General features: G+C 41.0%; 1 protein-coding gene across 2 annotated transcripts in view; it reads left to right on the top strand.

Annotated features, from left to right (window-relative positions):
• The window catches only part of PTPN22 (protein tyrosine phosphatase non-receptor type 22), an 851,713-nt gene that overhangs the window by 717,846 nt on the left and 114,406 nt on the right, over nucleotides 1-19,461 (top strand). For both annotated transcript variants that reach the window (XM_069633366.1, XM_069633365.1), the window contains exons 11-13: nucleotides 7,961-8,053; nucleotides 11,816-11,880; nucleotides 13,606-14,411. In XM_069633366.1, the coding sequence (XP_069489467.1) occupies nucleotides 7,961-8,053; nucleotides 11,816-11,880; nucleotides 13,606-14,411 (964 nt within the window). The remainder of the gene's footprint in view (nucleotides 1-7,960; nucleotides 8,054-11,815; nucleotides 11,881-13,605; nucleotides 14,412-19,461) is intronic.

The raw sequence follows: 19,461 nt of genomic DNA, 5'->3' as shown, positions 1-19,461 counted from the left end.
CTAGTGCAGCTGGTTTCAAACAAACACATCCTGCTACAAGTAAAAGCATGTTGTAGTCGGATGTATGTTTTAGCTTTTCAAAATGGGGTTTGTATTTTGGAAGAATACCAATAGCCAATGTTTCATTTTATGTACAAGCAAAATAAAAGTATGCAATGGGGGAGTCTGTGTCTCAAAGAGCCCGATTCATGAAACTGTTTAGTCCACTTGTTTGCACTGTCACAAGCATGATCGGTTATTTGTAACACACTCAATACCTGCAGGTTTCTAAGCACGGACCGGGGACCGAACCTGTGTTGCTCTGCGTCATTTTGCTACCAAGGCAAGCGCGTTGCCTCTGAGCTATCCTCCTGAGACGGAAAAACACCTGGCACATTTACGAAAGCTAATTTGCCCTTAAAAAATGGTTTTGTATGGGCAGACCTACTTGTGTGAATCAGCCCATCCGCTGAATGCGGGCAGGGTCGGGCCATGCAGTGGCCATTGACAGTTCAAAGTGCATCCTGATTCACAACAGGATGTGATTTTAGATGTGGCTCTCTGCCATGCAATAACTTTACCCTGTCACATGACGTGCTTGTGGGAAGGCGCAATGCTGTCAGGGGTATTTTAAATGCCCAGCAGCACTGAAATGCATAAGATGGTAATACTCATGGGAGGGATGAGCACTTCTATAATGTATTTACATTCCCCATCCGTGGTACAAGGAAGGTGTAAAAACTGCAATTTCAGTGACATTCCCTTTAGAGCTAAGTTTCTGAAATTGTGATCATTGATCCACATGGATAGGGGAATTACCCTATATTGTATCCCCACAAGGGGTATCTCCCTTCCTCTGTTACTCACCGGTAAGGGGGGGCATGTAAAACAGGAGCCTAGAAATGCGAACTGGCCTCCACCCGAGCCTCCTCTCTATGAGGGAATATAGATCTTCTAAATGATATGACCCCTTGCTGTGTGATAAGCAGACAAGTGGACCGATCACCCAAAGGAGCGGGGAGAATGCACCGCCACCGACCCTGCTGCAAGGAAAAAACAACAGGTAAGTGTTCTGAGAAAGTGACCCTTATCCCCTTAGAGCCCTACTAACTGATGGAATACCTGAGCTTTCTCCCCCGTTGAAATGAGAAAAAGGATCAACACAGGAATCAACCTAAAGAGTGTAAATAAAGATATAACAGAAATCAGGAGATGGGTACAAGTTCTTACCAGTTGATTAGGACAGCAATGTTTGAGTAAAGTCAGCACACAACGGCAAGGATAAAATAAAAAAAGGGTAGGTTAGTAGGGTAATTATACCCGAGCGGCACGAGGGTGGCACTGGTTTCAGGGTGGTACACAGCAGCAGAGCGTCCTTATGTGCACTTGCCAAAACAAGCTTTACTCCAATTGTCAGTCCATGAAAGCAGAAAGGAAAGTCTTACCACTGCTGGTAGAGGGATGGTAGATGTTGTAATGGTAGCAGCATATAGAAACAATAGAAATCCAGGGAAATTGCAGGTAGTCTGTGAATACAGGCAAGGTCTGGTACACTAGCAGGCAACAAACAATGGCAGAATGTTTCGCAAAGGAGTCAGAGTAAGCAAATAGGGTTCTGGTACACGTGCAGGCAATGACAATGGCAGAACGTTATTTGTAAGGAGTCTGTGTAAGCAATCAGGGGTCTGGTACACGAACGGGCAAAGACAATGGCAGAATGTTATTTGTGGAGTCTGTGTACTTCAGCAAAGGTCTGATACACGGGCGAGCAGGAAATGATCCAGGGAAATCGAAAGAAGGAGTCCAATTAGCCAGACCGGGTCAATACCACAAGAAACAAGGAAAATGGCACTTGAAGGAGGAACTTCGAGTAGCCGGCTGTAACTGTAAACAGAAGCAGTGTCTTGGCTGCTGCTGCGGAATACATCAATAAGGGAGGCGGAGCTATGCCAAAGCGAGGCTCAATCACCAAACTACAACACAGAGCTAGGTTTTCCGGGAAATGGAGTTTATGTTGTTAACTTCCAAGGCAGCTGCCACCGTGTGTAGAAGGGAGTGGTATTACGCCTCACCCCCTTGTGGAGTGTTGTAACTTTCCTGACTTTCCTGATAGCCGCACTTAGGGAACTCCCAACTGCCCTAGAGAACCGAGCGGCTATGGATGCAGGGGGCAGGAGTCTAGACACAGAACGAGGTGAGCGCCGGGACGTAACATCCTCCTTTTTGGCCTCGTTTCTAAATATGTTTTTTTAATGTTGTGTATTACTCTCTATGAATATCACTTTTCTAATAGACGTTTCCTTTGTTTATTCATGTATTTACTGTCTAAATATTTTTGTATAGAAGCCTTGATAGTTGATTTTAAACAAGAAGACTACTGATTGGGAAGTCTGACAGAAATTTGTATTATGACATTTAAATATTCTTTTTAATGCCTGGGATTTACTTTACATACATATTAATCCTGCATCAGAACGCAAACTATATAATTTTTTTAAAAGTTATATGGAGTTCCATGTAAATCAAATAATTAAAGAATAATTACTCCTGGGTTCGTAAAATAGCTACAGATCAAGTATAAATTCTCCCCTTTAGGTCTCACAGCTGCTCCTACTGTGATAAAGGGCCTGCCAAACTACAAAATAGGCTGAAAAGGAAACACTACATGAGATCTCACTGATACCCTATTAAAAGAAACTTGTACCCAACCCATAAAGATCGTAAAGTCAAGAAGGAAGTATGACATCAAGGAATCCTCCTGGATTTTGAGTGTAGGGATTTATTTTAGACCTCATCAATCTCTCAAAACTTGTAGGGAATTATTTTATACCTTCTCAAATGTCCTCTGGTTTAAGAAATACAAAATGTGGGCCTAAAGTTATATGGAATATTTTAGATCTCTTGTATTATCCCATGGTTGTATAGAAATTGTTTTAGGCTTTATGGATTTTTTTCGATGGCTGTAGGGAAAACTTTCAGACTTCCTGGATACCTCCAAGGTTGCAGTGACTCTTTTCATGTCTCTTAGATTTCTCTACAGATGTAAGGAATTATTTCAATCATCCTGGATTAACATCATTTTGTAGGGAATGTTTATAGACCATAAGGATTTCTATTTAATTGTAAGGAATTTCTTTAGGCAAGTTAGATTTCTCCATGTTTGAAGGGAATATTTTTAAGCCACAAACAGATTTCTCTAAGATTGTAGGGAATTCTTTTAGACCTGGTCACTCTATCTAGGAATTATTTTAGTCATCCTTTATTTCCCTAAGGTTGCAAGGAATTGTTTTAGAGCAGCAGGATTTTTCAAAAATTGTAAGAAATGATTTTAAGCCCCAGAGAGTTTAGGGCATTATTTTCCACTTCTGAAACTCTGTACATTTGTAGGGAATTATTTTAGGTTCCAGGATTTCACTAGGTTGTAAGTAATTATTTTTGATCGTTGTTTGCTTTTATGTTTTTGTTTGTTTTAGGCATTTTAAAGAGGTGTTTTCTGGAATAAGGAAATTCAATGATGTGTTGGTATCGTCACATTTCTGAAGCCAGGAACACATTTTTCCCTTTAAAATGTGTGCCTACTCGGGTGTTAAAAGGGAGTCAGTATAACATCAGGGATGTGGCATTGGGCAAGTCTAGTTTAGTGGTCCATACTTGAACTATTCTTCTCACAGGGATTACAAATGTCCTCAGATTTATTTGGACGTTCAATAAAAGATTGCAGTACATTCAAAATAAGAGAATGGGATCTGAGAGCTGGTTAGCAGGGATAACACACATGAGAGCTTCACCTATGTGTTCTGGCTGTTCTGACATTTTGTAAGATCCATAAATCCGCCTGGCTGGTGTGACAAATTAAGAGAATGTGTCCCTTGCCCCCAAGGAGTAGCCCAGGGAGGTGAGCCCACTCTGCAGCACCCTACCTTACCGGAAGAGACTCCTCCTTTGGCGAAAATGACTCCAGTTCCAGTGAGGAACTTCCTGATGACCACCAAGTGATGGCATATATGTACTTATACAATATACCAAAATGTTATCAAACTCATGAAGTTAACGTGTAGATATATTAGGAATGACATGAAATGGAAAATATCCCTTTAAATTTAAGTCTCCAATGGACTGCAACGAGGAGGCTGACAAGGGATGGGAGACCAACAAGTGAGAGGAGGAGGCTGAGCGAGAACTAGAACCTGAGAGATGCAGGGAGAGCTCCCTGTCCGTAACAGAGTGGAAGGAGGTGAGGCTCTGGGAGAACACAGAGCTGACGTGCTGAACCAGAAATTCTGAGTGACCGGCATGTGAGAACAGAAGAAAGCCAAGCAAGGTGGAGGAAAAAGAGCGGTGGTGGTATTAGCCCGAAATCAGAGTGGTGGGCAGTATGCCCGTACAACAACACTGAGACCATCCAGAAGAGTAAGCAGTTCCCAGTCCGAGTTACGATCCCTGTGATGTTCCAAAGATAAGAACAGGACATCCAGCAAGGAGATGCAGTGGAAAGCATGCCGCGGAGCAGCAACAAGAAGGAAATAGAATCCAAGGACCTGCAGGTACCACAGACCATGCCTCAAAACTCCAAAGGTAAAACAGGGAATGGGAATACGGGCAAGTCAAGCAGGACTCATCATAAGTTATGCATGGCCGACAAAACAATAGACTACCGGCCACTCCTCTTGGCATTTAAGAAACCAAACAGAAAATCAAAAAACTATGCAAGACCCGAAAATCATACATATGACCAAGAATTAGTTGCAAAGCGCAGATGGATGCGCAAATTAAAGAGGCAAGCAAAAAAAACAACTTCACCCAACTCAATAGCGGACGCCATCAAAGCAGAAAAACACAGAAACCACAGAAATAAAATGTATCAGACTGACTCTGAAGAGATGTTGAAAACCCTCTGCGGGAGAAAAACAAGTACCTTTTGGACTTTAGTAAAAACTGCTATAAGATCAACAAATGAGGCACTACAGAATAGCGTCGGAGAAGTGAAGTGGATTAATCATTTTGAACAACTGTACCAAGCAAGAAACAACTGCACCAACTAATGTCGGAGGAGGATCCTGAGCCATGGACCATTCCACATAATCCAAAGTGAATATTGGTCAAAATAAAAAAAACTAAATCATTCTAGAGCCCCAGGTCCAGATGGGGTGACCAATTTCGATCTGAAAAAACATGCGGACGCATGGTCGATATTCATCAGCAAAGTATTTGAAAAATGCCAGAGAACTAAATCAATCTCAGTGTCATGGAAATGCACAAACATTGTCCCAATATTTAAGAAGGGAGCAAGGGACAACCCAAAACACTACCGTCCAATTGCACTACTTGACACAATAGGAAAGATCTTTGCCTCATTTGTATTGGATCAGTTTCATACCTGGACCAACAACAGCAAAATCAATGATCCCCTGCAGACTGGATTTGTTAAGGTTAAAGGAACAACAGCAAACATCCTTCTGCTGAGCGTACTTAAGAACAAAGTGCTGGAAGGCAAACCAAGAGTATTTATGGGGTTTATAGACCTCGTACAGGCATTTGACCAGGTTAAACGGTCCAAACTGTGGAATAAACTTGCCTCGTGGAAATGCCCATCGCAACTATTGGCGCAAATCAGAGCATTGTACTCCAAAACCACAATTCAAGTACGCCTCAGCAAAGCAGGTCAATTAACGAAACCTATTGAAATGGCCCGAGGGGTGAAACAAGGCTGCCCCTTGGCCCCGGTGTTATACAACGCTTACATCGCAGATTATAAAATCAGTGAACTCGAAGTCTCAGCTTTTCCTCCAACCTTCGGCAGTGAACCACTACCGCGATAAATTTACGCAGATGACATTATCATCATTGATCAAACACAAATAGGTCTTCAAAGAAAATTGAACAACTTGGCCTCGTTTGTCAAAGAAAACGATCGGGAAATAAACAACTCCAAAACTAAGATAATGTCTTTTGACCTCGTAAAAAAGAAAAATGTAAATTGAAAGTGATTCATTGAGGGGAAGAAATTAGACACTGTCACGAGTTTCAATACTTAGGTGTGACCCTCAGCTCAAGCAGAAGGGATTTATCAATGCAAGAGGCACTCCAGGAAACACTGAAATCCCTGATCGTACAGACTAAAGCAGTAAACAAGAAATACGGAACATTTTCCCTCATTCCGGTCCTGAACTTTTATAAGGCCAAGATCAATTGACCCTGCAATCCCTCAAATAGTTGGCCTAATTAAAAAAGAACTTCAGGAAAACAGCACTAAGATCATGTCAAGATGGGTCACATATTTTAAAGAGAGACTTGAACAAATCAGCTGCACAGAGGAAGATCTTTTGAAAAATCTGTTCCAAATAAAAAAAAAGCTACTCATTCACGACTGGATATTAACACAAGATCGGGTTAACAGAAACAAATTGACAAAGAATATTCCCCTAATACTAAATAAAATCAACCAACCTCCAAACTACATTCAAAAATTTCCTAACAAACTTTAAGGGAAAATCTCATAAGAATAAGATTAAACCTACTAATGACTAAAGAAGTGAAAGCCATAAGGAGCAAACAAAGTAAAAAATCCTGCCGCTTCTGTCAAAATAAGGAGTCCATTGAAAATCTAAGACACCTATTACTAAAATGTCAAGCCCTTGAACAGCAGCGAAAGACTCATTTTGGACATATTCTTTTCGATCTCCACTCCTATGATGAAAATGAACGGTGGTCACGTCTGCTAAGTGGCGAAAGGACTACGTGGGTGATCGCTGTCACCAAATCTTTTAAGAACTTGAAATTAGAGACCATAGGGATGGATTGAAAGCTAAGATGAAAGACTGCACAACGGGTCGGGGGGAAGGAGTCTTTTGAACTGACCAGTGGAACTTATACTCGGAAAATGAAATGGAACTTTCTGGGTTTTAGATTAACAGAGTATATGTTTTAGCAACTTGTGTATTGCATCTACTAATCATCTTTCCTTCCACTTTCATTTAACCCCCCCCATCCCCTCCCTGGGATCCTGATTTTCTTTTTAAACTTTGATCAAACTACAGAAATGAAATTTTTTTCGATTCTTGTAAAAATTGATTTTCAATTAAAACAGGTAACAATAAAAAATAAATAAATTATGCAAAACTCATCCCAGTACTAATGGGAAAACTATTGAAAATAATTCAGGGAAATAGAACTGTTTGAATGAGATAAGAAGAAATATGAAGAGCACAGCGTTGGAAATAAATAAAATTGGAAGCATTTCACTTTGGGGTAAAGGGAAGGCCCGCCCATCTCTCGAATAAAGAGGGCACAGAAAAGGGAGGCATTTGGTGAGAACAAACCTGTTAAGCCAGGAAGCCCAAACTCATGCATGAAACTGTGCCTTGAGACCATTCTCAAGGCGCAGTTTCATGTATGAGTTTGGGCGTCCTGGCATTGTAATTGGAACTTGAGCTACCATAAAAGAGAGGAGAATAGTGTAACAGAGATTCAGGAACCCTACAACAGGGAGATAATTAGCCTAAATAGACTTAAGCTGACAAGGAGGAATAAAGACCAGGGAAGTATCTGTCCCCTAATAGTACTGCAAAACTTGATACATTGGAAGAGAAGTGAACCCATTTGTTTGTGTACATTCATCCTGACTGACAAGCTCCTTGGTTAGTAAGATAGGCAGGGATCACCATATAGTAATTTACTTTAAATAAACTTCAGAGTAATAACATACCTTTACCACATCAGTGTACTTCTTCTGATCCTCTACAATGAAAAAGGACCCAAACTGCTAAATTACACACTCACAAAATGGCAGTTACAGTGAATGGCTCAAAATTGGTATTGAAGGATCTCAGGCGCAATGTTGTAAGTGGCATTATGTATAGTCATTATGTATACAAAGCACAAATATTATGGATAGTTAGTTTGGCTTTATATCATTGCATTGCTAGATCTGGTTTCATTTTCATAAATTATTGTTCTAATTATGCACGTGTGTGATCTGCAGGAACAATACGAACTTATCCACAAGGCTGTTATCCAGCTCTTTAAAATGCATCTCGACCACCTGAATGCAACTTCAGGCTCTGCGGACGTTCAGGTAAGAGTTTGCTTTCATTACCAATACACAAAACATCAATTTTACTATGATTAGGGGGCAATGCTCGGATATCTAAACACGGCTGACAGTTAACCATATGAAACACGCATGGTTTTAATAGCATTGCAGTTATTACAAGATTTGCAAAAGTAGGACATACTCATGAAAAGGTTAGATCATCTCCAAGCTGAATTGTACTTTTTGTCGACATTGCTCCTGTACCAAAGAAAACCTTTAGGCAGTAATTGTTCATTTTAAAAACAGTGCTCCCACGAATTATTGAATGAAAAACATACTAAGCATATTTCTGTTAGTAAAGCAAGAACGTCTGTTGTGTTGGTGATGGGAACTTTTCATCTTCATCGTCTGTGTGCAAGATTCTTCATGAGGCCCTTGATGTCCCAAATATTAACAAATATCTTTAGATACTCACCTTCCAGTCTTTATTGACACATTAAACATTTTAAGAGGGATTTGACGCAAATTTAGGGTTTATTCACCTTGGCCTTGCTCAGGGGTGTTGCTAGGTCTGGAAAAGACCCGGGGCTACGCTGATGTCAGAACTGTTGGGACTGGGGGCTAGCTAGCCTTTTGGCTGTAGCTCCTGAGATTCTATCCGGGCTACAACCAAAAGATCAGGGGCTATAGCCCCCTTAGCCCCACCCTAGCAATGCCTCTGGCCTTGCTCTTTAGATGAAATGAGTCCTATTACTTATTTAATCCACATATCAAGGAGATACCGAGCAATTCGAAGTAATGAGTGCTCCTGGTGTGAAAGGGTCAGGAATAGTTCCTATTCCAGCAAACCGGCATATCATTAATTGGAAACATTAATGTATGCCTGGTTAGTCTGAACTGTGAAAGATCTCTATGAACACAAATCCTGCTGTTTCATTTATTCACAAAACCTATTTAGCCAAAACTGATATGGAACAGAGTAGACCTGCTGCTCTTGTGCACTGGGTTAAAGAAAGAAAATGGGGTAACTTACATAAAATTAGATAACAGAACATCGGTGAATTATTACTGTTTAGGTATGTTGTGATGGAGAAAAATTACAATGAAAACCCTGTTCTAGCCCTACTGCTGATGCACGGCACCAGGTGAGCCATGTTGGAATCATTGCATAGAGAACAGTAATGATGACTCATGGGAGTGCTTACCAGGCCCTTGAGAGCCTGGTAGGACACAACAAAATGGCGGAGAGTAAGTGGCCAGGAACTAAAGGGTACGATGTTTCCTTGCTTCTCAGGGAAAGCCATAGCTGTTCCCTTACTGTATGTAACCCGAATTACCGCTCCAGGACGGCAACATATTCTTTTTTTTAAAAAAACTTCTATGCCAACTGGGGATTCGATGCAGAGCCCTGCCAATAACAAGCCAGTACAACGTGTCACTGCTATCTTGCATGTCCGAATTGGTTTTCTTTATTTCATTAGACTGCCAAAAAGCCTAGCTTGGCAGTGATCTGCAGATGAATTGATGTAGGTGCAGCAGTGTTTGCTGGTAATGGGAGGGGTGTGTGCGGCTATAGACATGGGCGTGTACCTTAAGAGGTGCAAATAGTGGTTGATTGGAAGGGGGGGCTTGCATAGAGCGGCATGCTGTGGGGACAATGACAAATGAATGGTGGTAATTTAAATGCATTTTCATGCACTGTGATTTCTTCAGTCTTGCTAGTACTATTGTAAAACGCAGTGTTGCAGGGTGCAGTGGAGGAAAGGCAGGACCGGGTATGGGGTTTGATTTGGGGGGGCGACGGTGAGTATGGGAGAGGTGCAGAGTCCGCAGAAAAGGGCCTGGTCAATGGGAACATAGTGCCACTACTTTTTGTTTTTACACTTCGACCACTGGCTGTGGTGAAGGTTCTTAAGGGGATCGCCTCACACTACCTGGCAGCATGTTCTGCGAGTAGTGATGGGTACTTACATCCTTACTTAGAGGGATGCAGTAGCTCAACTATATCCATGACAAACCTTGCAAAAGGTACGCCATGTATTGGCTGAGGTTGTACACTGGGGCTTTTCTGTCTCCACTGCCCGAACAATTTTGCAATCAGTGTATACTTTACAGTGGTATTTGGCATTGGCATACATGCCATGCTAATAAAAAGCTTAGTACTCCCTCCAGTACTTTTTCATATTCTAAGAAGGGCACCAGGGAGGGTATCATAGGTTAATTACAAAACAGCCTCCCTCAAGGATTGAAGGATCAACAGCTGTCTCCATTTCTCACAGGTTTTCTTGGTACCCGGTTCCACACTTTGAGGTCGATCCTATATGATGAACCGAGGATGATGCTTTTGCTTGCCTTTCTCCAAAGGCAAGCTCTGGAAAATTAACTTGCCAGGGTTTCATCCGGCCCTAGGTTTAGCAAAGGCTTTTGCTGGTGCACCCGGGCCCAGGATACTATTGATGGAAGCATAAAGGCTCTTTGTACCGAAAAGGGCTGGTCACCAGCAGGATTGCAGGCAGTCCCCCTCAACGGTGGTCAGTTCCTGTGATGTCCTAATGGGATAATCCGGGTAGGAGTGTGGCAGGTGAAGACGTCTCAGTAGAGTCAGATGTCATGTGGCCCCCATAAATTCAAGGTGTGAACCCTTCTTTGCTGGTTAGGAGAGAACTAGGAGGTCGAGGCCTTGAAGCTGACTATGAACCCCCAATTTTGACGAAAATGGTAGTCTTAGATTGATTAATGTTAGTCTTAGCTTAATTAATGTTAGTCTTAGATTGATTAATGTTAGTCTTAGATTGATTCATGTTAGTCTTAGGTTGATTAATGTTTGTCTTATATTGATTCACGTTAGTCTTACATTGATTATTGTTAGTCTTAGATGTATTAATGTTAGTCTTAGATTGATTCATGTTAGTCTTGAATTGATTAATGTTAGTCTTAGATTGATTTGTGTTAGTCTTAGATTGATTAATGTTAGTCTTAGATTGATTCGTGTTAGTCTTGAATTGATTAATGTTAGTCTTAGATGGATTCGTGTTAGTCTCAGATTGATTAATGTTAGTCTCAGATTGATTCATGTTAGTTTTAGATTGATTAATGTTAGTCTCAGATTGATTCATGTTAGTCTTAGATTGATAGTCTCAGATTGATTCATGTTAGTCTTAGATTGATTCATGTTAGTTTTAGAATGATTTGTGTTAGTCTTAGATTGATTCATGTTTATAGATAATAGATACTGGACTCCTCTTGCCTTCCCTGGAGTTTTAGATATAATTCTTCTATAACCACCTCAACATTAATGCATTGAATATATTGACAATTTCTGAATATTTATGTGCATTGTGAGAGTAGCAAGAACGTTTATCGCTAAAGGGAATCAGTGCATATGGACCAAATAAAATACCAAAACGGGCCTAAAGATGACAAAGTAAAGTCTAAGCAAAAGGCTTAGCTTCCGAAGAGCCCTTTGTCCTGAAGGGCAGTTTTTTCAAGTGCATCCATTTTAGAAAAGAGCTCTGTGCATGATGCCACTTGCGCTTTCAAGTCTTCCTTTACAAGCCTGGCCCTGCAAGGCCAGGACTAGAGAAAAACAGCCCTGATGGCTTATCCAAAGAACATCATTGGCTAGCCCACCAATCAAGGATCAGGGGCAGCCACCATAGGGAAGCTGGTTCACTATGCTGGCACAATTGCAGCTAGTTAATCATAGACCCACCACCCAGTGTGAGCCAGATGCCGAGTGCAACTACACTGTGCATGTTGCTATACTTCAAACAGGGACGTAATTCAATTCTTTTGTTTTGATAGGTGGATATGAACCATTCAAGCACGCCAACTCCACTGGCATTCACAACTGATGCTTCTGCAATGAGGTAAGGTAACATGAACCCTCCCCAACTCTGCCCACCACACCTAGACAACTATATCTCCCTTTATCCCCCACTTTGCGAGGTGAGATCCCAAGCCCTGCTCAACCTGCCCATTCTCTGTCCACCCTGCGCAGGCTCCTGCCTCCACATCATCACCCTTCTTGGTCCATTCCACAGGAACATCCTGGATGCTGGTATTTGGAGCCTAATTGCCTGTATAGAATATATTGTCAGTCTGTGACGTTCCTAGTCCATGTCTGCATTGTTGTATGCCCAGACCTGCCTACATTTGAAAAACAAAACCCCAGAGATTAATGTCATTCGACGCCACGCACATATCCATGCAAGCCTACACCCACCTGTCCCACCCACATGTTTACAAAAGAAATCTAAACACTACCCTATTGTGTGGATGGGGCCATTGACATGAGTCAGGATGCCAGAAATGGCTGGGATTTGCGGCCAACATGTTTCACTTCCCACATCTCCATGTGATTGGCCTGTACGCCAATACTTCATGTTTTAGTATACTATTCGAAAACAAATGACACATTAAATAAAAAGACTTGCTAGACATTTTGTAGATCCAAGCACTACTTTTACATTTTCTGGCTCTGGAGAACTTCTGTAAGATCAGTTTTCCAGATACCAAAATCAATATAGGCAATTTAACAATTCTTTCGATGTTAATCCCTTTCCAATTCCCAGCACACTTTGTTTAACCATTGCACACGTCACTGAAATGTTAGTCTTAACAACACTAGAGCATTGGTATTTCAAACACAATGTGTAATGATCAATGAAGCACTACAGCGTTACCTATAGGAACGGACTGTGGCCTGCACTGTCAGCTGAAATCTCACTCTAAAGCCTTGCCCAAGGACAATCAAGCAGATGGCTGTTCATTAGCCTGACTGTTTTATTTTGATTTTGTGATAATCAAGTAGGTTGCAGCTGATGATGACACGGGTGGCGGAGGAGAGGGTCACAAAATGACACTTTAAAAAAAAAAATAAAACATATATGGCCTCATCACGAGTTCTGCGGTGTAGTAAATTTCTGGCTCTGATTCCATTACCGCCACATTTTCTGGGCTGTAATGGAATTGTCGCCAGTTTTACCTCGTCGCCTTGGAGGTGAAGTAGATTCACCTCCACAAATTGTCAGATTTAACTCAGCAGAATTACCACTCTGGGTAAATCTTTAAAAATCCCCATGGAGTTCTAGTGATACAAGACATTGGCATTAACTCTGCTTTAATGCCTCTCTTAATCCTGCAATAAATGCAAAAAAATGAGTGGTGGTAAATGTTTTTATTTATTTATTTTTATTTACAATGTATTAATTTTACAACTGTAGAAATTAACACCCAACAAAGTCTAATACAGTGTTAATATAGTTCCAAGAATCTACCCCAAATTCTCTCGAATATTGCACTTTTCTTAAGCAACTTGAATATTATTCCCTCCATATCAGCAAGTTTGTACATTTCTTCTAATCAATCCCCCTCCTTCGGAGCTAACTTTGATTTCCACACACTGAAATGCAGTTTTTTGCATTTAGCGAACCCCTGGTGGTAAATATGAAACGGGATGGCGAGTAATTCCAAAAGCATTACCGCCAAACTCGTGATGAAGCTCATAGGAGGCCTTTCACTGTTGAACAGTGACCACTAAATGAATCAATAATCTATGTATTACTAATGGGTGTTGTATCTTAATTCTACAGTTTGACACCAAAAGAAAGGGTGATCTATGAAAACATTAACCCTGCGGCACAAGAAAGATTTTCATCGACTATGTCATCTGTTGCTTCTGGTGCCACCATGTTGACAACAAACTATGTACCAGATACTGGCCCTAACAAGAACATCACCTCTTGCGAACATTTAAAGCTAAAGGGAGACAGATGGTCAAGCGTCAAAAGTCCTCGGAGGGACACAGATGTGTTGCGTGGTGAAAGTCTCCAAAGACATCAAGGTATGGATTTGGACAACGGGGGCTATATAGAGTGGCAGCCAAAACCACAAAGTGTTGCTGGTAGAAGCTTGGATGTCAAGGTACCATTAGCACGGGCCAAATCAAGTCCCTTCGAACCAACCAGTAGTAAAATGGCCCCAAACGTCCATCAAGAGCCTCCCAATTCCTCTGTCAGTTTCCAGTTGCTAGATCTAAGTACCCCAAAAGGATTAATTGTTAAAGAGCAGACTTCAACCAAACCGGTTTCTTCTTGTATTTCAAGTGTTGGACTGCTTTCCTGTTATCAGAACGCCGACCCAAGTCCCCAACACCGTCGATTGACAGAAGACCCATATTTCTCACCAAGTTCCTCATCGGACCTGGGGTCTCCGAGGTTTGCAAATTTTTGTGTGGAAGTAACATTTTCTGAAAGTGCAAGGGTAGGCCCACCGGAGAAGCTTGTAGAACTAACCTCTTGTCTAGCATTACCGGTCCAACCAGCAGAAGCACCACTGGAGGCCTTCCACCAGGTTGATCATACACAGCACTCTGACATCACTGAGAGCTACTCAAAAAGTAAGTTATTTTTATATTTATTGATACATTCTGTGCTGTCATTTATAAAAAAATAATAGATGGACTTGGATTGGTCAGGTCTGATGTACACAAACAATACATATATATATTCAATGAAGAAACTTTGTTAAAGGGATGTTATGGTAAAGTTGCATGTTATGGGTACAAGTAAAACCAAAACAAACCAGAAATTTGCCAGTTTTGGTAAGCTAAGCAATCATAACACGTGCCAATGAGAACTTTAAAAATTGAAAAGGTGCTATATGTATATATATATACATTAACTTTCTTATATCTTCTTAAAATACTTTCCATAGAATTTGATTTGACCTCACAGTGCACATACATGAGGCAATAAGCAGGCCTCAAACATAATTTGTGCACATGATAATCAACTATAATGTAATTGGCATTTTTTTGTTGCTGTTGTTTCTTTCTTCCTTACTTTAGTTTCACTGTATGTCACTCTAATTTGTATGCATTCTGGGTTTTTATATGTATTTTGTGTACTAACACAAGTATGTGGTGAGTTTGAAATTATTAGCTATTTATTCCATGTTTAAGATTACGCAAAACTTCGATAAGGTAGCATTTATTCATGTACTATAGGAAATTACAAGATTAAAAATATTGTACTTTTTTGGTACATGCTGCCGCCATTGCCTATGTGCATGTATGATTAGGTTCCTGTATTAACAACAACACTCGAACATAATGTTTTCTTTAGATGAGAACATTTTTTTAATACATTAAGCAGTTTATGATAGATCTTCTGATCACCCTTGACATCTTGTTACCAACATTACAAACACTACCCCTTGTAGGGACTGCTCATTAAAATTATTTCAATATTTGATGTCATCAGTGATGTCATCAATGACATTTCTGATGTCATCTTTCATGCACTGGGTGTTTGTCTTAGCAGTGCACGGTGGTGACGCGAGTTATGGTTGCATAGCTTACCGTAACTGGTGAATTTCTGGGGGGTTTCGGTTTTACTTGTACCCATAACGTTCCTTGAACAACGTTGTTTCATTGAATTTCATGGGTTTTTATTAGTGCAAGTTAACCATAACGTCCCTTTAACAAAGTTTTTCACTGAACTTTGTGGGTTTTTATTAGTGCAACCTAATTTACTACAACTTATTGATATCATACTTACCTCAATATAGCAACGTTTTCTCCAATTTAGAAAGTGTCCCCATTCCCCAACTTGTAGCATCATTTTGAACACTTCTATACACTTTTTGCTACTTTTTCCGCTGTTTTTGCGTTCTCCGATGTTCATGAGAGTCTGACGTCATTGCAGACTTTTCGGAAAGTGTCACGTGACCATGCGCATGTACACAGCATGATGATGTGTCCGCGAACGTGTCCGCACTTTGCAAATGGGTCCGTGCTTCGCGAACAGTTCGTAACTGCATTTTTCAGCTCATCTAGGAACTTTGAAGCTCAAAATTTACCCTTGCACAGCTCCTACACTTATTCTTACTCATTATCCATTAACAATCTAGCACACAGCATATACTTGGAAAAATATTAGGAAAACTGCTGTTTATCTTATAAATGGCATCAGCTATTGCATCTCTCCTAGCCAATACCACCAGCTGGAGGACCTACACAATGAAAGAAGCACAATACTTCAAAAGACAATCAAGAAGACCGGGAAGATGAAGTAGAAGAAGTACCTACCTCTAACACCCAGAGCAAATCATGGGTGTGGCAGTTCTTTACCACTGTTGGGAATGTAGGAAAGGCTAAAGCTACCAAAGTGAAATGCACTGAGTGCACCATTGTACTCAGTTGCGGACAACCTGGGCAGTACTCCTACGGTCCAACCTGCATGCACCGTCACACCAAATCCAGCCACTGCAATGCTCTCAGAAAGTCTGTTCCTTTCTTAGGAAGTAGAAGGCTGTCTTCCTCTACCTCATCTTCCTCAACCAATGCTGTACCACACAGCCTACCTCTGTGCGACACGAAATCCCACCAGCTACCTATTCAGCAAAAAAAGAGGCTGTTGAACCATATCTTTCTAAAACAACAGTACTCTGTATCTACTGCAACACACCACGCTGCAGGGTGGAGCAATTTTAAAGTGCTTTTGAAGCTGTAATTAAGGAGCATGAGAAACACTGCCCTCTACCTTAGATTTAATACACATGCAACCTCTTCCCCTGTCCACCTGCCCCTCCATATGTGTGGTTGGTGTCCCTGCCCTTATTTCCCTCCCCACCTTACTGTCTAGCCTCTCCTACAAAAAAGAAATAAATACAAAATAAAAAAAACATTAAAAGGTTCCTTTAGGAACCACCTTTCATAGGTAAAAATAGAACTAAACAAATAATCTTACAGACTCCATCTACTTTACATTTTTCAGTAAAGTAGTTAAATTCAATAAGATTCTCCAATATTCCCATTAGCATTTTCTACTATGCTAATGGGACTAATGGACAATTGTATACTAGATAAAAAGGAAAAAGCACAGAAACAATTTTCTGTCTGGAATTCTCTCTAGTATACAATAAACAACATAATCCATTGCAGTTTATAGCTATCCGCAGTCACCGCATTCCCCTGTCTAGCCCATACCTTTTCAGAAAACCCTGATTGCACATGCACACCATCACACAAAACAGCCCTTCTACTCTTTATACTGTTATCTTTGTAACACTCCCTCACAACCTGCTTTAAGCCATTCACACATATATCCACCAATCACTTAAAAAACTCTACATATAGCCTATCAACATATTAAACTTCCACCCACCAATTGCCACTGAACAATATTTTGCAAATCGTTTGCATCTACATTTCCCATACTTATACCAGAAAATGGTACATAGTGCTCCTATAAATGCACCTATTTATTTATCTATTTATTTATTTTAATTCTTGCTACGCGCCACGTGCCCATGTGCCTCAGGGCGCACAAGAAACAAAGACAAGACACACAACGAAGACCTATGCATTGTGCAGTGACAGAAGTGCATACAAGTGCTCATGGGAGCCCAGGAGGGCAGTGCCAAGGGATGCAAAGGTGGGAAGCCACATGCTAACTGCTGGGGCAGTGGAGTCCCATGGGTGGGGTCAATCTTAACTGCATCATCCCTTTAACAATGTTTTTTCTGTCAATTGAATGCATTTTCATAAATGAAAATGTTTAATAATGTTAAATCGTTGCATATAAGTTATTAATAATTCCTGTTTTAACATATATAAAACAACTATAAACCTCCTTTAACAAACATATTTTTTGCAGCGCATACTTATGTGAGTAGTTATCAGCAGCGAGTACCCCAATAGTCAAATCAGAGTAGACATTTGTCTTGCTGAACAGCAGAAGAGTTTTATCACTATTTTTTGTACTTACGTTGCAAACATTTCTAAAAAAGTAAAACACAGGACAGATTTCCAAACGCATGCCCCAATAAGTAAATCTGAGTAGGCATTCATCCTTGCCGTGGGCCAGGCCTATTGTCCATGTGCCAAACCTACGTCACTATTTTGTGTGCCACTGCCCACTGCAGAAAAGGTCTATCACTATTTTTGTACTTGCATTTTCACACTTTCAAAAAAATAAAAAACAGCACAGATTTGCAAAAGCATCCTTTCATGTCCTTGCTGACGCTCCTCACACATGTTTGCTGCAATCCCGTCCAGCACTACGGACTGCAGCCACAAGCATATTTCTTTTCCCATTTCATCTTAGAGCTTCAGCCATGCCGCCTGCTCCAATAAGTAACTCAGAGTAGGCATTGCACTTGCCGAGGGCCAGGCCCATTGTCCATGAACCAAAATTATATTGCTATTTTTTGTGCTTGCATTTGGACACTTTGGAAAAATAAAACACAAAACAGATTTGCAAAACCATGCTTTCAGATCCTTGCTGATGCTCCTCGCGGGGGTTTGTTGTCATTCAGTAGAGCACTATTTTTCTTCCCATTCAAACCTAGGGTTCGGCCATGCTACATGCCCCAATAATCAAATCAGAGTACACAATTATCAAGTAATTGCAGGGCAGTAGAATGGTTGATCGGTGCACTTCACCAAGTACTTTAAATGGATTACTCTGCCGCTAGTGATGAGGGTCTTTTGTGAAGGTCCCTGTCCTTCTTCAAGTGTTAGGTTTTCAAATAGGAGAGTGAGCCCTGTTCACCTCAACACTGGGTTATTCAATATGTAACTGTTGTCATAATGAAGCAGTCTTCAAAACCATTCTTGATGCTATATTTATATTAGAACTCAGATGACATGTAATTCAACTCTCTCAAGTCTTTCTCAAGGCATGTGGATTGTTGCCCAGTCATTGCTGCCAGGTTGTGGAAATGAGTCCAGCATCCAATCCCAATGTCTTGTCCAACTATGGTCGCAAATAAGGGTGGGTAATGATTTCAAGGGGTGGCCTGGTGACCATGTGGGCACCTGGTTCAGTGTGCTTGGTAATTATCTGCTGATTAGCATTGTCTTGAAGTGTATGCGATCTGATGATGCAATCCTGTGCAGCACTTCGGGCTGTAGCCACGGACAGAATTTTAGCCACAGGCAGAATTTATTTTCCCTTTAAAACCTATCCCAATTTTGAAAAACATCACGAAATAGCCAGTTCCTGGTGGCCATGCCCATTTTAACCCCATTGCCAGTCCTTCATGGTCATGGCCAGTAGCCAGACTATCCGTGTCATGGCTCAGACAATCTGGCCACTGCCCATGGCCAGTGCCCATGGCCACAGGCCAGGACTCAGACAATCTGGCCACTGCCCATGGCTACCGGCTATACCTCAGTCACCAAAGGTATAGCCCTATTTGTTCAGGTCCTTCCCAATGCTCCTTGCACATCTGTCATGCTTTATTTTTTGAAAAGCAACAACATATAACTTATGTCCCAGTTGACAAAATCCATTCAGACTTTAAAGAAGAATTCAAGGTTGGGCCTATACTCTTCCTAAAATCATTTGTGCACATTCATCAAAAGGTAACAACGTTATAAGCCATCTAAAAATGCTTAAACCCACACCCTAATTCTGCCCCCTTTTCATAAAATCCCACCA

This window comes from Ambystoma mexicanum, chromosome 13 (assembly GCF_040938575.1).
Source record: "Ambystoma mexicanum isolate Mex_15411 chromosome 13, UKY_AmexF1_1, whole genome shotgun sequence".
In the NCBI taxonomy this organism is placed as follows: domain Eukaryota; kingdom Metazoa; phylum Chordata; class Amphibia; order Caudata; family Ambystomatidae; genus Ambystoma; species Ambystoma mexicanum.
The sequence above is the reverse complement of the archived record's forward strand: the minus strand, read 5'-3'. Positions and strand labels throughout refer to the sequence as shown.